Genomic DNA, 19,283 nt, shown 5'->3' with positions numbered 1-19,283 from the left:
GATTTGCTCTTTAGAGTGTTTGACAAATATTCGTATGTATGCCAACATGCCTACATGGACATGCAAGTAGTAGAAAGAAGTACGCTGTGGTAACTGTACTGTATGTCTATAATTACACGCAGAAACCTGTAAAGAAGCTTTAATTATTATAATATTTGTCCACCTCACCACAATAATTCGGACTGCATTCATCAGTTTGGTTGTTTTGGACATTACTGACAAGTCACTTGGTGGCCAGCCTCTATTTTGCAATTGAACGCTTTCAGCTCCAATGCTTTTATGATGGAGTCATGAATTACTGCTTCTTTTAAAGACTTCTTAATGTTTACAATACAAAAACAGGTGAATGTATCTGGTTAAAGGTTGACACTTTATGCTAAGTGTATGCATTACATATCTAAAAAGCATATAGTGTATGCTTTATGAAATTCTTTACAAATATTATTATCATGCCTGGAAACTGAATAAAGTTGTATAATGTACAGTATTATAACTGGCATGTTACGTTTACACAATTTAAACACCTTTGACCATTTCTTTCTGTCACAATAACTGTAGAACCTTTGTGTTATTTTAGCTGTGCCACTGCAATACAGAAATTAAGATTCAGAAGAAACTCAGGAGCTGAGAAGAGTTTTTCATTTGAGGGCAATATAACAGTAACTACCGTACATTTAAAGAAGGACAATACAGGTGAGTGTGGCCTCTGGTGTGATTACCTTAACATTTGTATGACTATAACCTATTGCCAACAGCCTGTATTTATTTATTACTCTACTCCTCGACCCATGATTGCTTTCTTTGTGTTCCTCTCTGGTCTCAGCAGGATTATGTAGCATTTGGGTCCAAACAGTGCCACCAAGAGGCCATAACTGGAGGCTAAGATAGCAAACACCTCTACTGCATCTGCATATTTGCCTGGTGAGCTGATATAGGCGGGAACAAAGGCCACCCAAACAGCACAGAAGATCAGCATACTGAAAGTAATAAATTTGGCCTCATTGAAACTATCTGGAAGATTTCTTGCTATAAATGCAATCAGACAACTGAGGACAGCAAGTGAACCAATGTAGCCCAGTAAAACTGCAAAACCAACTGTAGACCCAACTACACATTCATAAACTATCTTATCATTGTAGTATTGATAGTTTTTATGAGGAACTGGTGAGGCAGAGACAATCCAGACAGTGCAGATTCCTGCTTGAATAGAAGTAAGAACAATAACTGTTCCTCTCTGCTGCATAGTGCCAAACCACTTCAGACTGGCTCCACCTCCTGGCTTGGAGGCCTTGAACACAGCCAGAACCACCATGGTTTTCACCAGAATGCATGAGACACAAAGCACAAAGCTGATCCCAAATACTGCATGTCTTAACTGGCATGTCCAAAGCCTGGGACGACCAATAAACAGCAGTGAACACAGGAAACATAACTTCAGTGACAACAGTAACTGGAAACTCAGTTCTGAATTGTTGGCTCGTACTATAGGGGTTGTGCGATGATAGATAAAGATGCCCAGGACAACAGCACAGATACATGTGCCCAGCAATGAGGTGGCTGTCAAGCAGATACCCAGAGGCTCATGGTAGGAGAGGAACTCTGTCTTTTTAGGAACACAGTGGTCACGCTGGGGGCTGGACCAGAAGTCCTTGGGACAACTGGTGCACTCAATGGAGTCTGAAAACACAGAAAGTCTTCAGATACATGTTTATATTATATCTCCAAACTGCAATGTTTAAAACTGAATACCAACCAGTCTTATTGCTGATCTTTCCCTCAGAACAAGGGATGCAGTCAAAACAGCACACAGGTTGCCCCTTTTTTCTGGCCATACGAGTACCTGGAGGACAGCTCTCACTGCACACTGACCGGGGTGGCTACAGGGCGAACAATACATATGTGTTATTCTACACAGATAAAATAAGTTATTCATGGAGTCTCTGAATAATCAGAAGTAACCTTTTTTGATTCAAAGTTCCAGTAGATTTTGTCTTCATCAATTGTGAGTTCTTCACCTTTGAAGGCCGATTTCTTAACATCACCCACATTTTGAAGTTTAGCTCTTCCATCAGGGAGCCACAGCCAGTTCATTATGTCATATATCGGTAAGGCATCACCATTCTCATCAAATGACACTTGATCACCAAACGGTGTGGTGAAGTTCACCTTTTGCAAGTAATACACAAGCTATGAAAAACAGAATAAGGCACAGAGGAAAACCAGAGGACATATAAAAAATAAGTCTAAAAACCTGTTTCCAAAAAAGTTGGCATGTGGTGTAAAATGTAAATAGAAGCAAAATATAATGATGTGCAAAACATTAAACACTACATATTTAACTCAAAGTAGCACAAATACAACTTATCAAATGTAGAAACTGAGAAATTTTACTTTTTAAATCAACTGATGCCCATTTTGTTTTTGCGATGCAATCAACATGTTAAAAAAAAGTTTGAGACAGTGTAACAAAAAACAGGAAAAGTTGTGAAATGCTAAAAAACAAAAACAAAAAAAAAAAACACCTGGTTGAACAGCTCACTGTTAATCAGGTCGAATGGCAACTGAAAGGTTGAGTCTGTCTGAAGTAAAGATGGGGAGGGGTTCACCACCCTGTGAAAGACTGGCTGGCAAGTAGTGCAACAAATTAAGAAAGATGTTACTCAATGTAAACTTGAGTAACAATGTAAGCAAAGAATCTGGAGATTTCATTGTCTACAGTACATAATATCACTAAGACTCAGAGAATCAGAAGAAATCTCTACACGCGGGACAAGAACGAAAACCAATATTAAATGGTTTTCTACTATGCAAAGAGGAAAATATGTATATATTTTTGTTATGTCTTTATGTATATAAAACAGACCCAGAAATTCTGCTACAATTTGTGGGTCCAAGCTCATTTAAGATACTTCAGTGTGTATCTGAACAAACATATTCAACACATGAACATGAAGGTAATAGCAATTTAAGGAAAGAATCGCACTGTGGAGCCACACCTGTAGTGACAAGCTATTGTTGTCTTGACTTAGTATTATACTGTAATATGAAAGATCTTTATCTGCTAACCATTTTACGATTAAGAATATCATGTTTTTGTATTTAATCATAATACTCTAAATGTTGTTCTGCAAGAAATAACAAAGCATATAATTGAGCCATAAACAGGTGGAGTGTAAACTGATATCACACCTGCCATGGCTCCAGTCCTTTCAAACTACCACAGCTGTTCCCGCTGAAAGGCCCTCTTCCAGGCTCACACTGCAGCATGTCATCAAGGGCATATGCCAGAGCATACACAGCTTTGTACACATTATACTCTGGCCTGAGATTTGACATGTCAATGACTTTGCTATCCACATCCTGTAGATCCTCCTGTCCAGTGCATATTGTTCCCCCAGCTTCAACCCAACCTGCTGGAGGTGGTGCAAATCTACACTGAAATGTGTATTCCCAAAACAGTTTCACCTGAAACACATTTAAAACCTGCATGTTAGCAGAAAAATAATAAGAAACACATTTAAAACCTGCATGTTAGCAGAAAAATAATAAGAACCTGTTAACATTTACAATTTGTCATCAGATTATAAAATTAATCTCTCACCAGGCTATTTTCATTGCCATGTAAGTCAGGACGTATTTGTAAGAGGAAATCCCTGAGCCCTGGTATTTCTCCTCGACGGATGGCGATGCCCAGTGTGCCTGCCAGGTGTGGTATAAGACGGGATGTCTGGAAAATAGTAGCTGCTATCCAGGCTTCACTGGCAATCCACTGCAGGCCTGTCACATTCTGCCTCACCACCTATGCATCGCATCAAATATATAAACCTTTTGTACCGTTCTGCTTAAAAAGTGGTAAAAAGAGTTATGTAGGTCATACATTTGACATGCTGTCTCACACATTAAACTTGTGTTTTACTTTATGAGCACAGTAATACATATAATAACTATGGTTTAGGATAGGTAAGTATAACTAGTGTAACTGCAATTAGAGTGGGTGATCTCACGCTAAAACCCCGCAAACAGGACCATTACACATTACACAATGTACTAATACATTATATGATAATTATTAGTTTTACAGGGCAGTGTATTGTGGTAATTTTTACCATTGAGTTAGACACATTAAATTCTATAATTAAAATGACTGAAATTATAATAAAGTTCCATTTCAAGCCAACCTCTTCCATGAGGTTAACCACATGATTCTCATGTGCAAACACAATGACCACACGAGCTGTGGATTTCTTCATCACATCCACAATCCTTCTGAGTTCAGCTTGGTCATTAGCCCAGGACAAAATCTCAGTGTATGCCAGACAACCTTCACCAGACTGAACAAAATCAGATTGGAAGGATCGAGCAGCGTGGAGTCCATAGTCATCATCACTGATGAGCAGACCTGCCCATGTCCAGCCAAAGTGTTTTAGGATCTGAATCATAGTACTGACCTGAGTGAATACAGAGTGAAGGAATTAGTGCAAATGATAGCTTTTCAGCTTTGTTTTCGGAAACCAAACAACCTTGTCAGTGACACAAAGAAAGTGACTCGTATTACACAAAAGGAATATATTTTTGATTGCAGTGAAAGGATTTTCTTTCTGAGGAATGTCACATGTTTTATTTTATCCATGTTTATTTTGCTGATGGATAGTCACCTGGAAAGCATCACTTGGGATCGTTCTAAAGAAGGATGGAAACTTTTGCCGGTCACTCAGGCAGGAACATGTGGCAAAATAACTCACCTGTGAAAGACACAGAACGTACATGCAAAAAAAAATATTCACAACTTTTACCAGCTCTTTCAATCTTTTCATGGTCGATTGGTCAACTGACATTTGAAATTCAATAAAAATCATCCAAAACTATTCATATATGGCAAGGTGGAAAACTTACCATAGGTACTCTGTACAAACCTAAGACAGTGGAAATAGCAATAGAGCGTGTAGAAGAAGAATCACCCACAACCCCTATGACTGGAGGGGTTCCTGCACAGGTCTCATCTAATACAAACTGCTCCTCTTGACCACTGACTAAGGACATTGCTGCACGAAATCCAATAGCTAGTTGGACACAGTTATCATAAAGACTGTATCCTAGAGTCACGTTAGGAAGCAGGTTGGAGTTTCTGTTGATCTCATCAACAGCAAAGGCCATGGTCATGGCATTCCTGAAACCTGGAGTATCCAAACTAAGAAAAAAATATAATCAACTACAGATTTTGCAATGAGTTCACATAGTTGAACACCCACAATGATTAAAGTATGAAATCTATGCATTAAAAGTGTGTATTTACATTTACATACAAATACACAATGTAATTCTTTCAGAGCTACGTTTGAATATTAAAAATATTCATTTCACCATTTAATATTTAATTTTAAGTTTCCCTGAGACACTCACCCATGACAGGTAGGCTGTTGTGGCTCTGAGGTAAAAGACAGGTCAGGAAAAACAGTAAAGAAGTGGATCTCAAAAAGACCACCTAGAACCACATCTCCAGCTTTTTGCATCCCATTTAGATTAAATCGTCCCTGTAAATGACAGGAGGTGGAATAAAGAGAAGAAGATGCAAGAGTGGAAAAGTAGAAATACAACAACATGAGTAAGAGCAAGTTGATCTCGAAAAATAGCCACATGACTTTACTCCTGTTTACCCCTTATATGAGCTCAGCAGTTTCATTGTGCATCAGCCCTTTTTATTGACTTGGCAGTATGTTTTAATCTTGCACACCACCCATTCAGGCCTAAAATGTATTTCATTCAACCATGATTAATTAGTGCACTTTTACATGTAACAAAGAACATGTCAACCTCTGGTTGATTGAGAAAATTTGCCTTTAATTTTATGTGTTTTTTATTTATTTGTTTATTTTGACTGTCACAAACTGGACTTTACATGTTAAGTTGTAGAAGAAGTAATCTCTATGAACAGATATCAGGTGGCACCACCATAATTTTCTATCATTCATTCGGGTTCCATAGACATCTCTAGGAGAGGCACCAAGACGTTGTCACTAACAGCATTCTGGTTTCTGTTTATAGTCAGAGTAGTATTCACCATCACATTTAAGTTGGGTTTGGTTGCAAAAGTTTGTTTCATAGAGATGACAGAAACACATGTAACGTAGGAGCCCATCAGGTGTCATCTCCCGACTATTTAGCTTTTTATATCACCATCAGATGGTAGCAGACGGGGTCTGAGGTTGTAGATGGAATAGATGTACGATTTCACTTTCCTGTAAAACATTTGCCTGCTTTGTTGTAAAAGTTTTCTTTTAAACTGCTCTGCAGTTGAGAACATGGGCACATACATGTGTACCAGAAGAGCTGTTCTGTATTGAATATCTCAATTCAGTCCCATCAAATATCCAGTAGATGGTAGCAGCATACTAAGTCGTTTGGTGAAATAATCCATATGGCATCTTTACCACACTTTGTCTGTTTGATGGGGGCCTATTGTATTTGTCTGGCATACAGTGACTTAACAGATATTAGATATGATCAGTTTTCTAGAAAGGTTACAGCAATGTTGTAGATTTGCTCTTTAGAGTGTTTGACAAATATTTATATGTATGCCAACATGCCTACATGGACATACAAGTAGTAGAAAGAAGTACGCTGTGGTAACTTTACTGTATGTCTATAAATACATGCAGAAACCTGTAAATAAGCTTTAATCATTATAATATTTGTCCACCTCACCACAATAATTCGGACTGCATTCATCAGTTTGGTTGTTTTGGCCATTACTGACAAGTCACTTGGTGGCCAGCCTCTATTTTGCAATTGAACGCTTTCAGCTCCAATGCTTTTATGATGGAGTCATGAATTACTGCTTCTTTTGAAGACTTCTTAATGTTTGAATTGAAATTCAGGGGCTGAAAGGAGCTTTGAATATGAGACAATACAAAAACAGGTGAATGTGTCTTTGCAAAGGTTGATTACATATCTAAAATCATATAGTGTATGCTCTATGAAATTCTTTACAAATATTTATAATCATGCCTGGAAACTAAATAAAGTGGCATGCATATGTAGTACATTGTTTACATTCATAATGTTTTGTACCTCAGTGTCTTGTATCTGAAAGAAGAATTTGAGTATTGAGTATAAGTCTCTGTTTATGTTACGTTTACACAATTTAAACACCTTTGACCATTTTTTTTTTTTCACAATAACTGCAGAATCTTTGTGTTATTGTAGCTGTGTCACTGCAATACAGAAATTAAGATTCAGAAGAAACTCAGGAGCTGAGAAGAGTTTTTCATTTGAGGGCAATATAACAGTGTATGCTCCGGACAGATCAAAAATAAATGCATGCAGAAATGTAATTGATTTAGAGAAAGTTTAATCAGGTGTACGGTTAGCTGACAACATAAAAAGTCACCAACACAATAGCAGCATTTCAAGTGCAAGTACTTTAAACTTTAACTACATTTAAAGAAGGACAACTTGATACAGGTTGGTGTGGCCTCTGGTGTGATTACCTTAACATTTCTATGACCATAACCTATTGCAAACAGCCTGTATTTATTTATTACTCTACTCCCCGACCCATGATTGCTTTCTTTGTGTTCCTCTCTGGTCTCAGCAGGATTATGTAGCATTTGGGTCCAAACAGCGCCACCAAGAGGCCATAACTGGAGGCTAAGATGGCAAACACCTCTACTGCATCTGCATATTTGCCTGGTGAGCTGATATAAGCAGGAATAAAGGCCACCCAAACAGCACAGAAGATCAGCATACTGAAAGTGATAAATTTGGCCTCATTAAAACTATCTGGAAGATTTCTTGCTATAAATGCAATCAGACAACTGAGGACAGCTAATAAGCCAATGTAGCCCAGTAAAACTGCAAAACCAACTGTAGACCCAACTACACATTCATAAACTATTTTATCATTGTAGTATTGATAGTTTTTATGAGGGGTTGGTGAGGCAGATAAAAGCCAGACAGTACAAATTGCTGCTTGAACAGAAGTAAGAACAATAACTGTTCCTCTCTGCTGCATAGTGCCAAACCACTTCAGACTGGCTCCACCTCCTGGCTTGGACGCCTTGAACACAGCCAGAACCACCATGGTTTTCACCAGAATGCATGAGACACAAAGCACAAAGCTGATCCCAAATACTGCATGTCTCAACTGGCATGTCCAAAGCCTGGGACGACCAATAAACAGCAGTGAACACAGAAAGCATAACTTCAGTGACAACAGTAACTGGAAACTAAGCTCTGAATTGTTGGCTCGTACGATAGGCGTTGCACGATGATAGATAAAGATGCCCAGGACAACAGTGCAGATACATGTGCCCAGCAATGAGGTGGCTGTCAAGCAGATACCCAGAGGCTCATGGTAGGAGAGGAACTCTGTCTTTTTAGGAACACAGTGGTCACGCTGGGGGCTGGACCAGAAGTCTTCTGGACAACTCGTGCACTCCATGGAATCTGAAAACACAGAAAGTATCAGATACATATTTATATTATATCTCCAAACTGCAATGTTTATAACTGAATACCAACCAGTCTTATTGCTGATCTTTCCCTCAGAACAAGGGATGCAGTCAAAACAGCACACAGGTTGCCCCTTTTTTCTGGCCATACGAGTACCTGGAGGACAGCTCTCACTGCACACTGACCGGGGTGGCTACAGGGAGAATAATACATGTGTTATTCTACACAGATAAAATAAGTTATTCATGGAGTCTCTGAATAATCAGAAGTAACCTTTTTTGATTCAAAGTTCCAGAAGATTTTGTCTTCATCAATTGTGAGTTCTTCACCTTTGAAGGCCGACTTTTTAACCTCACCCACATTTTGAACTTTGGTTCTTCCATCAGGGAGCCACAACCAGTTCATTATGTCATATATTGGTAATGCATCACCATTCTCATCAAATGATACATGATCACCAAAGGTTGTGGTGAAGTTCACCTTCTGCAAGTAATACACAATCTATGAACATCAGAATAAGGCATAGAGAAAAGGGAAAAAAATACTGTGGTCAATATAGAAATACTTAGTATTCAATAATCAAACTGCATACCATACTCATGAATAGACATAAACCTTTTACTGACCAGATCAGTATGCACTTTCATTTTTCAGAGGACAGAACTGCCCCTTTAAACTATGTGCTTGCCTCTTTACAATTAGTAATCTAATGTCTTTGTATTTAATCCTATACCCTAATTAGCACTTTGCAATAATTACTAAAGCATGTGATTGAGTCATAGTGTAAACTGATATCACACCTGCCATGGCTCCAATCCTTTCAAATTACCACAGGTGTTCCCACTGAAAGGCCCTCTCCCAGGCTCACACTGCAGCATATCATCAAGGGCATATGCCAGAGCATACACAGCCTTGTACACGTTATACTCTGACCTGAGGTTAGAAACATCCACAAACTTAGTGTCCACTTTCTCTAGATCTTCTTGTCCAGTGCATATTGCTCCGCCAGCTTCAACCCAACCAGCTGGAGGTGGTGCAAATCTACACTGAAATGTGTATTCCCAAAACTGGTTTACCTGAAATATATTCAAAATAGCTTGATGTAATTAATGACTATAAATTATTGCTGCAATTGCCAAATCACATTACACAGATTGCACTCACAGTGCTATTTCCTGAACCGGTGTTGTGGTGTAGATCAGGGCGTGATTGTAAGAGGAAATCCCTAAGTCCTGTGATTTCTCCTCGACGGATGGTGATGCCCAGTGTGCCGCCCAGGTAAGGCATATAGCGGGGGGTCTGGAGCACAGAAGCTGCTGACCAAGCTTCACTGGCAATCCACTGCAGGCCTGTCACATTCTGCCTCACCACCTGTGCATCATATCAAAGATATAAATCCATACCATCATATTACTGAAGTATCTATGTCATACACAGTTTACACAGTTGGTGTCCTATGCCTTCATAAACGGGTAAATCCTGTGTTTTACAGAGTATTTATGCCTTCATAAACGGGTAAATCCTGTGTTTTACAGAGTATTATGATAAAAGTGATGCATATTTTCATAATTGCAGATCCCAACAGGGCCTTTATTTGAAAGAAATAAGCAATTTCAGTTAAATATCGTATATATGTTACAACTAAATATATTATGATAACTTAACCTGATAGCCTTTGACAAATTATTATACTATAATTAGTCCAACCTCTTCCATGAGGTTAATCATGTGACTCTGATGTGCAAACACAATGACCACACGAGCTGTGGATTTCTTCATCATCTCCACAATCCTCCTTAGTTCAGTTTGTTCATAGCTCCAAGGCAAAATCTCTAGGTATGCCAGACAACCTTCACCAGACTGAGCCAAGTCAGATTGGAAGGATCGAGCAGCGTGGAGTCCATAGTCATCATCACTGATGAGCAGACCTGCCCAAGTCCAGCCAAAGTGTTTTAGGATCTGAATCATAGCACGCACCTGAGTGAATACAGAGTGAAGGAATTAGTGCACAGGAAAACCTACAGATTTCACAATCCAGTGACATCAGCGACTGCAAAAAAGCAAAATATTTTTCATTGTAGTGAAGAGACATTTTTTTCTGAGTAATGTTTAACTGCATGTTTTCTCTTTTGCATGTTCATTTTTCTGATAGAGGTTCACCTGGAAAGCATCACTTGGGATTGTTCTAAAGAAGGATGGAAACTTTTGCCGGTCACTCAGGCAGGAACATGTGGCAAAATAACTCACCTGTGAAAGACACAGAACGTACATCCAAAAAACCTCAAAACCTTTTTCTTTTCTTTCATCTTTCTAAGGTTGATCAGTCCATGTTTACATCTGAGAATACATAAAATTAAAAGCATTCTTAGATGGCAAGGTGGAAAACTTACCATAGGTACTCTGTACAAACCTAAGACAGTGGAAATAGCAATAGAGCGTGTAGAAGAAGAATCACCCACAACCCCTATGACTGGAGGGGTTCCTGCACAGGTCTTATCTAATACAAACTGGTCCTCTTGACCACTGACTAAGGACAATGCTCCACGAAATCCAATTCCTAGATTGATACAGTTGTCATAAAGACTGTATCCCAGAGTCACGTTAGGAAGCAGGTTGGGGTTCATGTTGATTTCATCAATAGCAAAGGCCATGGTCCGCACCTGCCTGAATCCTAGAACATCATAACTAACACAAGAAATACCACAGTTTACTATTAAAAATAACAAAATGGCAAAAATATACAACATACAGTAGCATGTAACAGTCAACTTGTACATGCTGAACATCTAAAACAACAATTAAGCCATTTAAATAGCAATATTTTTTTCCTCGAGAAAACAAGTGATTTGTTTTAAATCATATCAATAGACAATGTCATTCTTTCAGAATAATATTTCTTTTCTAATAATGACATTAATTTACCCAAGATAGGGTGAGAGACTCACCCATGGCAGGAAGGCTGCTGTGGTTGTGAGGTGAAAGACAGGTCAGGAAAAACAGAAAAGAAGTGGATCTGAAACAGACCACCTATAACCACATCTCCTGCCTTGTGCAACCCATTTAGATGAAATTGTCCTTGTAACTGACATGAGGAAGAGTAAAGAGGGGAGGACAGAACTGAAGAAAGGTGGGAATACAACATGAAATACATAAGCAAATTGACTTTGACAAATGCCCACATGACTTTCCTCCTGTTTACCCTTTTTCTGAGCCTAGTCGGTTTTATTGTGTACCAGTCCCTTTTATTGACTTGCAGTGTTGTTTAATCCTACACAACACCCATCGGGGAATAAGCAGAAGTAGGGGCAGGGCTTAAAGTATATTTCTTTGATTAACTTTATACTGAAGAATTGATTTGTACATTTATAATAACACATAACCTAGACCATGTTAGAGCCCTCTAACAAACGTTTACCATTAGAATGACCACAATTATTGGGAATAATGAAACCTGAACAGCAGTCAATTTTTTTGCTTATGAGTTGTTTCAAATGTCATATTAAATTCTCAGTGATGTCTTAAGTAGATATGTATGTTTACAGTAGTTAGCATAGATACTCTTTCACCTTCCCATGATATATCTACTTATATTGGTGGGTCTCCTGATGTCACATGCCCTATTAATGCCTTTCACAAGTATATTTTAGGCACTGACTGTCAGAACTTACTTCATCTCAACCAGGATAAAACTGAGGTACTTGTCACTGAATAAAAGACACAGAGATAAACTGACCTCTAAAGTAAAGTCACTGGCACTTTGCCACAGACACCTGGCTAAGAACAGTCATTGTAGACTTTTATTTTCAAATTTGCCTTTTATTACTTGAAAACTATTGTGTCTATTTCTCTTCCAGTACTGAGAAACTTGCTTTTACAGTCTCTCAGTCTTCCCACTCAATAACTTAATATTGCACTTTTTAGAGGAATAAAAGTAGCCAGTTCAAATTAGTGGTTGACTGTTTGACAACCAGTGCTTACGGAAAGCTCTGCAGCAAGTATTAAATAAGTTCATAACTCAGGCATTATGAGGAAGACGCTCTGCCATTACAGGGTCTGGAAGATGGCTGCCTGATGGGCAAACATATTACGAGTTTACTAATCACCAAAATGTTTTATAGAGATGACAGAAACACATGTAACGTATAGGAGCCCATCAGGTGTCATCTCCCAACTATTTAGCTTTTTATATCACCATCAGATGGTAGCAGATGGGGTCCGAGGTTGTAAATGGAATAGATGTACGGTTTCACTTTCCTGTAAAACATTTGCCTGCTTTGTTGTAAAAGTTTTCTTTTAAACTGCTCTGCAGTTGAGAACATGGGCACATACATGTGTACCAGAAGAGCTGTTCTGTTTTGAGTATCTCAATTTTGTCAGTCCCATCGAACATCCAGTAGATGGAAGCAGCATACTAAGATGTTTGGTGAAATAATCCATATGGCATCTTTATCACACTTTGTCTGTTTGATGGGGGCCTAGTATTTGTCTGGCATACAGTGACTTAACAGATATTAGATATGATCAGTTTGCTAGAAACGTTACAGCAATGTTGTAGATTTGCTCTTTAGAGTGTTTGACAAATATTCATATGTATGCCAACATGCCTACATGGACATACAAGTAGTAGAAAGAAGTACGCTGTGGTAACTGTACTGTATGTCTATAATTACATGCAGAAACCTGTAAATAAGCTTTAATCATTATAATATTTGTCCACCTCACCACAATAATTCTGACTGCATTCATCAGTTTGGTTGTTTTGGACATTACTGACAAGTCACTTGGTGGCCAGCCTCTATTTTGCAATTGAACGCTTTCAGCTCCAATGCTTTTATGATGGAGTCATGAATTACTGCTTCTTTTAAAGACTTCTTAATGTTTGAATTGAAATTCAGGGGCTGAAAGGAGCTTTGAATATGAGACAATACAAAAACAGGTGAATGTGTCTTTGCAAAGGTTGATTACATATCTAAAATCATATAGTGTATGCTCTATGAAATTCTTTACAAATATTTATAATCATGCCTGGAAACTAAATAAAGTGGCATGCATATGTAGTACATTGTTTACATTCATAATGTTTTGTACCTCAGTGTCTTGTATCTGAAAGAAGAATTTGAGTATTGAGTATAAGTCTCTGTTTATGTTACGTTTACACAATTTAAACACCTTTGACCATTTTTTTCTGTCACAATAACTGCAGAATCTTTGTGTTATTGTAGCTGTGTCACTGCAATACAGAAATTAAGATTCAGAAGAAACTCAGGAGCTGAGAAGAGTTTTTCATTTGAGGGCAATATAACAGTGTATGCTCCGGACAGATCAAAAATAAATGCATGCAGAAATGTAATTGATTTAGAGAAAGTTTAATCAGGTGTACGGTTAGCTGACAACATAAAAAGTCACCAACACAATAGCAGCATTTCAAGTGCAAGTACTTTAAACTTTAACTACATTTAAAGAAGGACAACTTGATACAGGTTGGTGTGGCCTCTGGTGTGATTACCTTAACATTTCTATGACCATAACCTATTGCAAACAGCCTGTATTTATTTATTACTCTACTCCCCGACCCATGATTGCTTTCTTTGTGTTCCTCTCTGGTCTCAGCAGGATTATGTAGCATTTGGGTCCAAACAGCGCCACCAAGAGGCCATAACTGGAGGCTAAGATGGCAAACACCTCTACTGCATCTGCATATTTGCCTGGTGAGCTGATATAAGCAGGAATAAAGGCCACCCAAACAGCACAGAAGATCAGCATACTGAAAGTAATAAATTTGGCCTCATTGAAACTATCTGGAAGATTTCTTGCTATAAATGCAATCAGACAACTGAGGACAGCTAATAAGCCAATGTAGCCCAGTAAAACTGCAAAACCAACTGTAGACCCAACTACACATTCATAAACTATTTTATCATTGTAGTATTGATAGTTTTTATGAGGGGTTGGTGAGGCAGATAAAAGCCAGACAGTACAAATTGCTGCTTGAATAGAAGTAAGAACAATAACTGTTCCTCTCTGCTGCATAGTGCCAAACCACTTCAGACTGGCTCCACCTCCTGGCTTGGACGCCTTGAACACAGCCAGAACCACCATGGTTTTCACCAGAATGCATGAGACACAAAGCACAAAGCTGATCCCAAATACTGCATGTCTTAACTGGCATGTCCAAAGCCTGGGACGACCAATAAACAGCAGTGAACACAGGAAACATAACTTCAGTGACAACAGTAACTGGAAACTAAGCTCTGAATTGTTGGCTCGTACTATAGGCGTTGTGCGATGATAGATAAAGATGCCCAGGACAACAGCACAGATACATGTGCCCAGCAATGAGGTGGCTGTCAAGCAGATACCCAGAGGCTCATGGTAGGAGAGGAACTCTGTCTTTTTAGGAACACAGTGGTCACGCTGGGGGCTGGACCAGAAGTCCTCAGGACAACTGGTGCACTCAATGGAGTCTGAAAACACAGAAAGTCTTCAGATACATATTTATATTATATCTCTAAACTGCAATGTTTAAAACTCAATACCAACCAGTCATATTGCTGATTTTTCCCCCAGAACAAGGGATGCAGTCAAAACAACACACAGGTTGCCCCTTTTTTCTGGCCATACGAGTACCTGGAGGACAGCTCTCACTGCACACTGACCGGGGTGGCTACAGGGCGAACAATACATATGTGTTATTCTACACATATAAAATAAGTTATTCATGGAGTCTCTGAATAATCAGAAGTAACCTTTTTTGATTCAAAGTTCCAGAAGATTTTGTCTTCATCAATTGTGAGTACTTCACCTTTGAAGGCCGACTTTTTAACCTCACCCACATTTTGAAGTTTAGTTCTTCCATCAGGGAGCCACAACCAGTTCATGATATCATATATTGGTAAGGCATCACCATTCTCATCAAATGATACATGATCACCAAAGGCTGTGGTGAAGTTCACCTTTTGCAAGTAATACACAAGCTATGAACATCAGAAAAAGGAATAGAGAAAAAGAAAAAAAATATTGTGGTCAATATAGAAATACTTAGTATTATCAAACTGCATACCATACTCATGAACAGACATAAACCTTTTACTGACCAGATCAGTACGCACTTTCATTTTTCAGAGGACAGGAAACCCCTTCAAACTATGTGCTTGCCTCTTTACAATTAGTAATCCAATGTCTTTGTATTTAATCCTATGGCCTAATTGGCACTTTGCAGTAATTACTAAAGCATGTGATTGAGTCATAGTGTAAACTGATATCACACCTGCCATGGCTCCAATCCTTTTAAATTACCACAGGTGTTCCCACTGAAAGGCCCTCTCCCAGGCTCACACTGCAGCATATCATCAAGGGCATATGCCAAAGCATACACAGCCTTGTACACGTTATACTCTGACCTGAGGTTAGAAACATCCACAAACTTAGTGTCCACTTTCTCTAGATCTTCTTGTCCAGTGCATATTGCTCCGCCAGCTTCAACCCAACCAGCTGGAGGTGGTGCAAATCTACACTGAAATGTGTATTCCCAAAACTGGTTTACCTGAAATATATTCAGAATAGCTTGATGTAATTAATGACTATAAATTATTGCTGCAATTGCCAAATCACATTACACAGATTGTACTCACAGTGCTATTTCCTGAACTGGTGTTGTGGTGTAGATCAGGGCGTGATTGTAAGAGGAAATCCCTAAGTCCAGTTATTTCTCCTCGACGGATGGTGATGCCCAGTGTGCCGCCCAGGTAAGGCATATAGCGGGGTGTCTGGAACACAGCAGCTGCTGACCAAGCTTCACTGGCAATCCACTGCAGGCCTGTCACATTCTGCCTTACCACCTGTGCATCATATCAAATATATAAATCCATATCACCATATCACTTAAGTATCTTGTCTTGTCATACACAGTTTGCACAATTTATGACCTATTTCTTATGATAAAAATTATGCATATTGTCATAATTGCAAATTCTAACTGGGCCTAGAAATAAGTATTTTCAGTTAAATATCGTATATATGTTACAGCTAAATATATTATGGTAACTTATCCTGATAATTTTTGACAGATTCAGTTGTATGATTATACTACAATATACTAAGGCCAACCTCTTCCATGAGGTTAATCATGTGATTTAGATGTGCAAACACAATGACAACACGAGCTGTGGATTTCTTCATCACATCCACAATCCTCCTTAGTTCAGTTTGTTCATAGCCCCAAGGCAAAATCTCTAGGTATGCCAGACAACCTCCACCAGACTGAGCCAAGTCAAATTGTAAGGATCGAGCAGCGTGGAGTCCATAGTCATCATCACTGATGAGCACACCTGCCCAAGTCCAGCCAAAGTGTTTTAGGATCTGAATCATAGCACGCACCTGAGTGAATACAGAGTGAAGGAATTAGTGCACAGGGAAACCTACAGATTTCGCAATCCAGTGACATCAGCGACTGCAAAAAAGGAATATATATTTTTCATCATAGTGAAGGGACATTTTTTCTGAGTAATGTTTAACTGCATGTTTTCTTTTTTGCATGTTCATTTTGCTGATAGAGGTTCACCTGGAAAGCATCACTTGGGATCGTTCTAAAGAAGGATGGAAACTTTTGCCGGTCACTCAGGCAGGAACATGTGGCAAAATAACTCACCTGTGAAAGACACAGAACGTACATCCAAAAAACCTCAAAACCTTTTTCTTTTCTTTCAACTTTCTAAGGTTGATTAGTCCATGTTTACATCTGAGAATACATTACATAAAATTAAAAGCATTCTTAGATGGCAAGGTGGAAAACTTACCATAGGTACTCTGTACAAACCTAAGACAGTGGAAATAGCAATAGAGCGTGTAGAAGAAGAATCACCCACAACCCCTATGACTGGAGGGGTTCCTGCACAGGTCTCATCTAATACAAACTGGTCCTCTTGACCACTGATTAAGGACATTGCTGCACGAAATCCAATTCCTAGATTGATACAGTTATCATAAAGACTGTATCCCAGAGTCACGTTAGGAAGCAGGTTGGGGTTCATGTTGATTTCATCAATAGCAAAGGCCATGGTCTGGGCCTGCCTGAATCCTAGAACATCATAACTAACACAAGAAATACCACATTTTAATATTAAAAATAGCAAAATGCCAAAAATATACAACATACAGTAACATGTAACAGTCAAGTTGTACATGTTGCTAATCTAAAAACAACAATTAAGTTTGCAACATTTTGCAGCCCTTAAATAGCAACATTTTTTCATCAAGAAAAGAAGTGGTATTAATGTGCAATGTAATTATTTTAAAATAATATTTATTTTCTACTAATGAGGTTAATTTACCTAAGTTACTTTTTTTTACTGTTTTCCCTGAGACACTCACCTATGGCAGGAAGGCTGTTGTGGTTGTGAGGTAAAAGACAGGTCAGGAAAAACAGAAAAGAAGTGGATCTGAAACAGACCACCTATAACCACATCTCCTGCCTTGTGCAACCCATTTAGATGAAATTGTCCTTGTAACTGACACGAGGAAGAGTAAAGAGGGGAGGACAGAGCTGAAGAAAGGTGGGAATACAACATGAAATACATAAGCAAGTTGACCTTGACAAATGCCCACATGACTTTCCTCGTGTGTACTCCTTTTGTGTGCCCAGTCAGTTTTATTGTATACCAGTCCATTTTATTGACTTGCAGTGTTGTTTAATCTTACATGCCACCCATCAGGTGTCATGAGCAAAAGCAGGGGCAGGGCCTAAAATTGTTTTTTCAGAATCAGTCTGCAGTGTAAAACTTGACCGTATACATACTGTTGAGAATTCTTCATGTTATCAGTTCATGCTCTTATTTTGAAGTGAGCGTTTTATTTTGAAGGTAGTTTTAGGTAGTTCCTCATGTTCGCTATTCTTGCTGTTCGCTGACGGTGTTCACAGTGTTTACAGCAGTCACTGACGATGTAAGTTGTGAATATAGACAAGTGAAATGAGTGTGTACATGTAACTTACCTTTGGGAAGGCATTGTGTCGTTCTTGGCATTATTTACAGTCCTTAAAATGTCCGTTTTCGCTTGTTAGCATGATCGCGAGTCATCATCTTTAGGCTAACTAAGGTGAGTGAGTGTTACTATGGCTGTCAGTCATCATATCACGTTTGGTGTACGCATGTTACATGATTGAGGTGAAAGCAGCATTCATGAGTGTTACATGATTCATACTGATATGAATGTATTTTACGTTTACATATTTACGTTTATTTACAAGTGTTTATTTACTGATGTATCAGTCCTTTATTTCTTTGTTCATTTACAGAAACTGCATTGTATTACTAATAGGGATGCACCGAAATGAAAAATTTCAGCCGAAACTGAAACCGAATAAAAATTTAATGGTTGGCCGAATACCGAAACCGAACCTGAATATGAAATGCGGTTGTTAAATTTTTCACTATTTTTTTTACTATTGCATAAATAGCCTAGAATAAATTTGTAGACATGTTTTTTCAAAGAAAGTAAATGTTTATTTAATATCCTTCAAATATTCCAGTAGAATTTCCAGTTAGTATAATTATTATTTCATTTATACTGTTAGAAAGCCCATGTTGTTTTAATCACTGTTAATTTGTTCTTGAAAGAAATACTATTTAGTTTTATTATATTTCCGGTGAATTTCCATTTTTCCCATGTTCATGAACGCATCATAGTCATTCCGACGGTCATTGAACGCACCTCGCATGTGTGAGACGCCGTAGTTTAGAGAGAAGTATATAGCTTCGCTAAAGAGCAGTGTATGATGTATTTCTTGCCTGTGTTTTTCCTATATCCTGCATCGTGGGTTTATTGTGTGTGAATGA

At 38.5% G+C, this 19,283-nt stretch overlaps 3 protein-coding genes across 3 annotated transcripts; all 3 read right to left on the bottom strand.

Moving 5' to 3' along the window:
* Positions 1-769: 769 nt before the first annotated feature.
* LOC109141026 (extracellular calcium-sensing receptor-like) lies at positions 770-5,525 on the bottom strand. The gene is made up of 9 exons (XM_027280371.1): positions 5,401-5,525; positions 4,894-5,188; positions 4,656-4,742; positions 4,179-4,448; positions 3,602-3,799; positions 3,190-3,465; positions 1,960-2,187; positions 1,754-1,877; positions 770-1,677 (listed from the first exon to the last, which is right to left on the bottom strand). The coding sequence occupies exons 1-9, from the start codon at positions 5,508-5,510 to the stop codon at positions 770-772; spliced, it is 2,496 nt and encodes an 831-aa protein (XP_027136172.1). The 5' UTR covers positions 5,511-5,525.
* A 2,012-nt stretch (positions 5,526-7,537) lies between these two features.
* Positions 7,538-11,632, bottom strand: LOC109141028 (extracellular calcium-sensing receptor-like). The gene is made up of 9 exons (XM_027280369.1): positions 11,397-11,632; positions 10,842-11,136; positions 10,612-10,698; positions 10,159-10,428; positions 9,616-9,822; positions 9,252-9,527; positions 8,725-8,952; positions 8,521-8,644; positions 7,538-8,445 (listed from the first exon to the last, which is right to left on the bottom strand). Exons 1-9 carry the CDS (start codon positions 11,630-11,632, stop codon positions 7,538-7,540), a joined length of 2,631 nt encoding a protein of 876 aa, XP_027136170.1.
* Positions 11,633-14,007: 2,375 nt separating this feature from the next.
* On the bottom strand, positions 14,008-18,533 carry LOC109141029 (extracellular calcium-sensing receptor-like). Its single transcript, XM_027280368.1, has 10 exons — positions 18,440-18,533; positions 17,821-17,992; positions 17,247-17,541; positions 17,012-17,098; positions 16,558-16,827; positions 16,083-16,289; positions 15,719-15,994; positions 15,249-15,425; positions 14,992-15,115; positions 14,008-14,915 (listed from the first exon to the last, which is right to left on the bottom strand). The coding sequence occupies exons 1-10, from the start codon at positions 18,468-18,470 to the stop codon at positions 14,008-14,010; spliced, it is 2,547 nt and encodes an 848-aa protein (XP_027136169.1). The 5' UTR covers positions 18,471-18,533.
* Between the last annotated feature and the right edge of the window lie 750 nt (positions 18,534-19,283).

The sequence above is a fragment of the Larimichthys crocea genome, chromosome VII (assembly GCF_000972845.2).
Source record: "Larimichthys crocea isolate SSNF chromosome VII, L_crocea_2.0, whole genome shotgun sequence".
Taxonomy (NCBI): Eukaryota; Metazoa; Chordata; class Actinopteri; family Sciaenidae; genus Larimichthys; species Larimichthys crocea.
The sequence above is the reverse complement of the archived record's forward strand: the minus strand, read 5'-3'. Positions and strand labels throughout refer to the sequence as shown.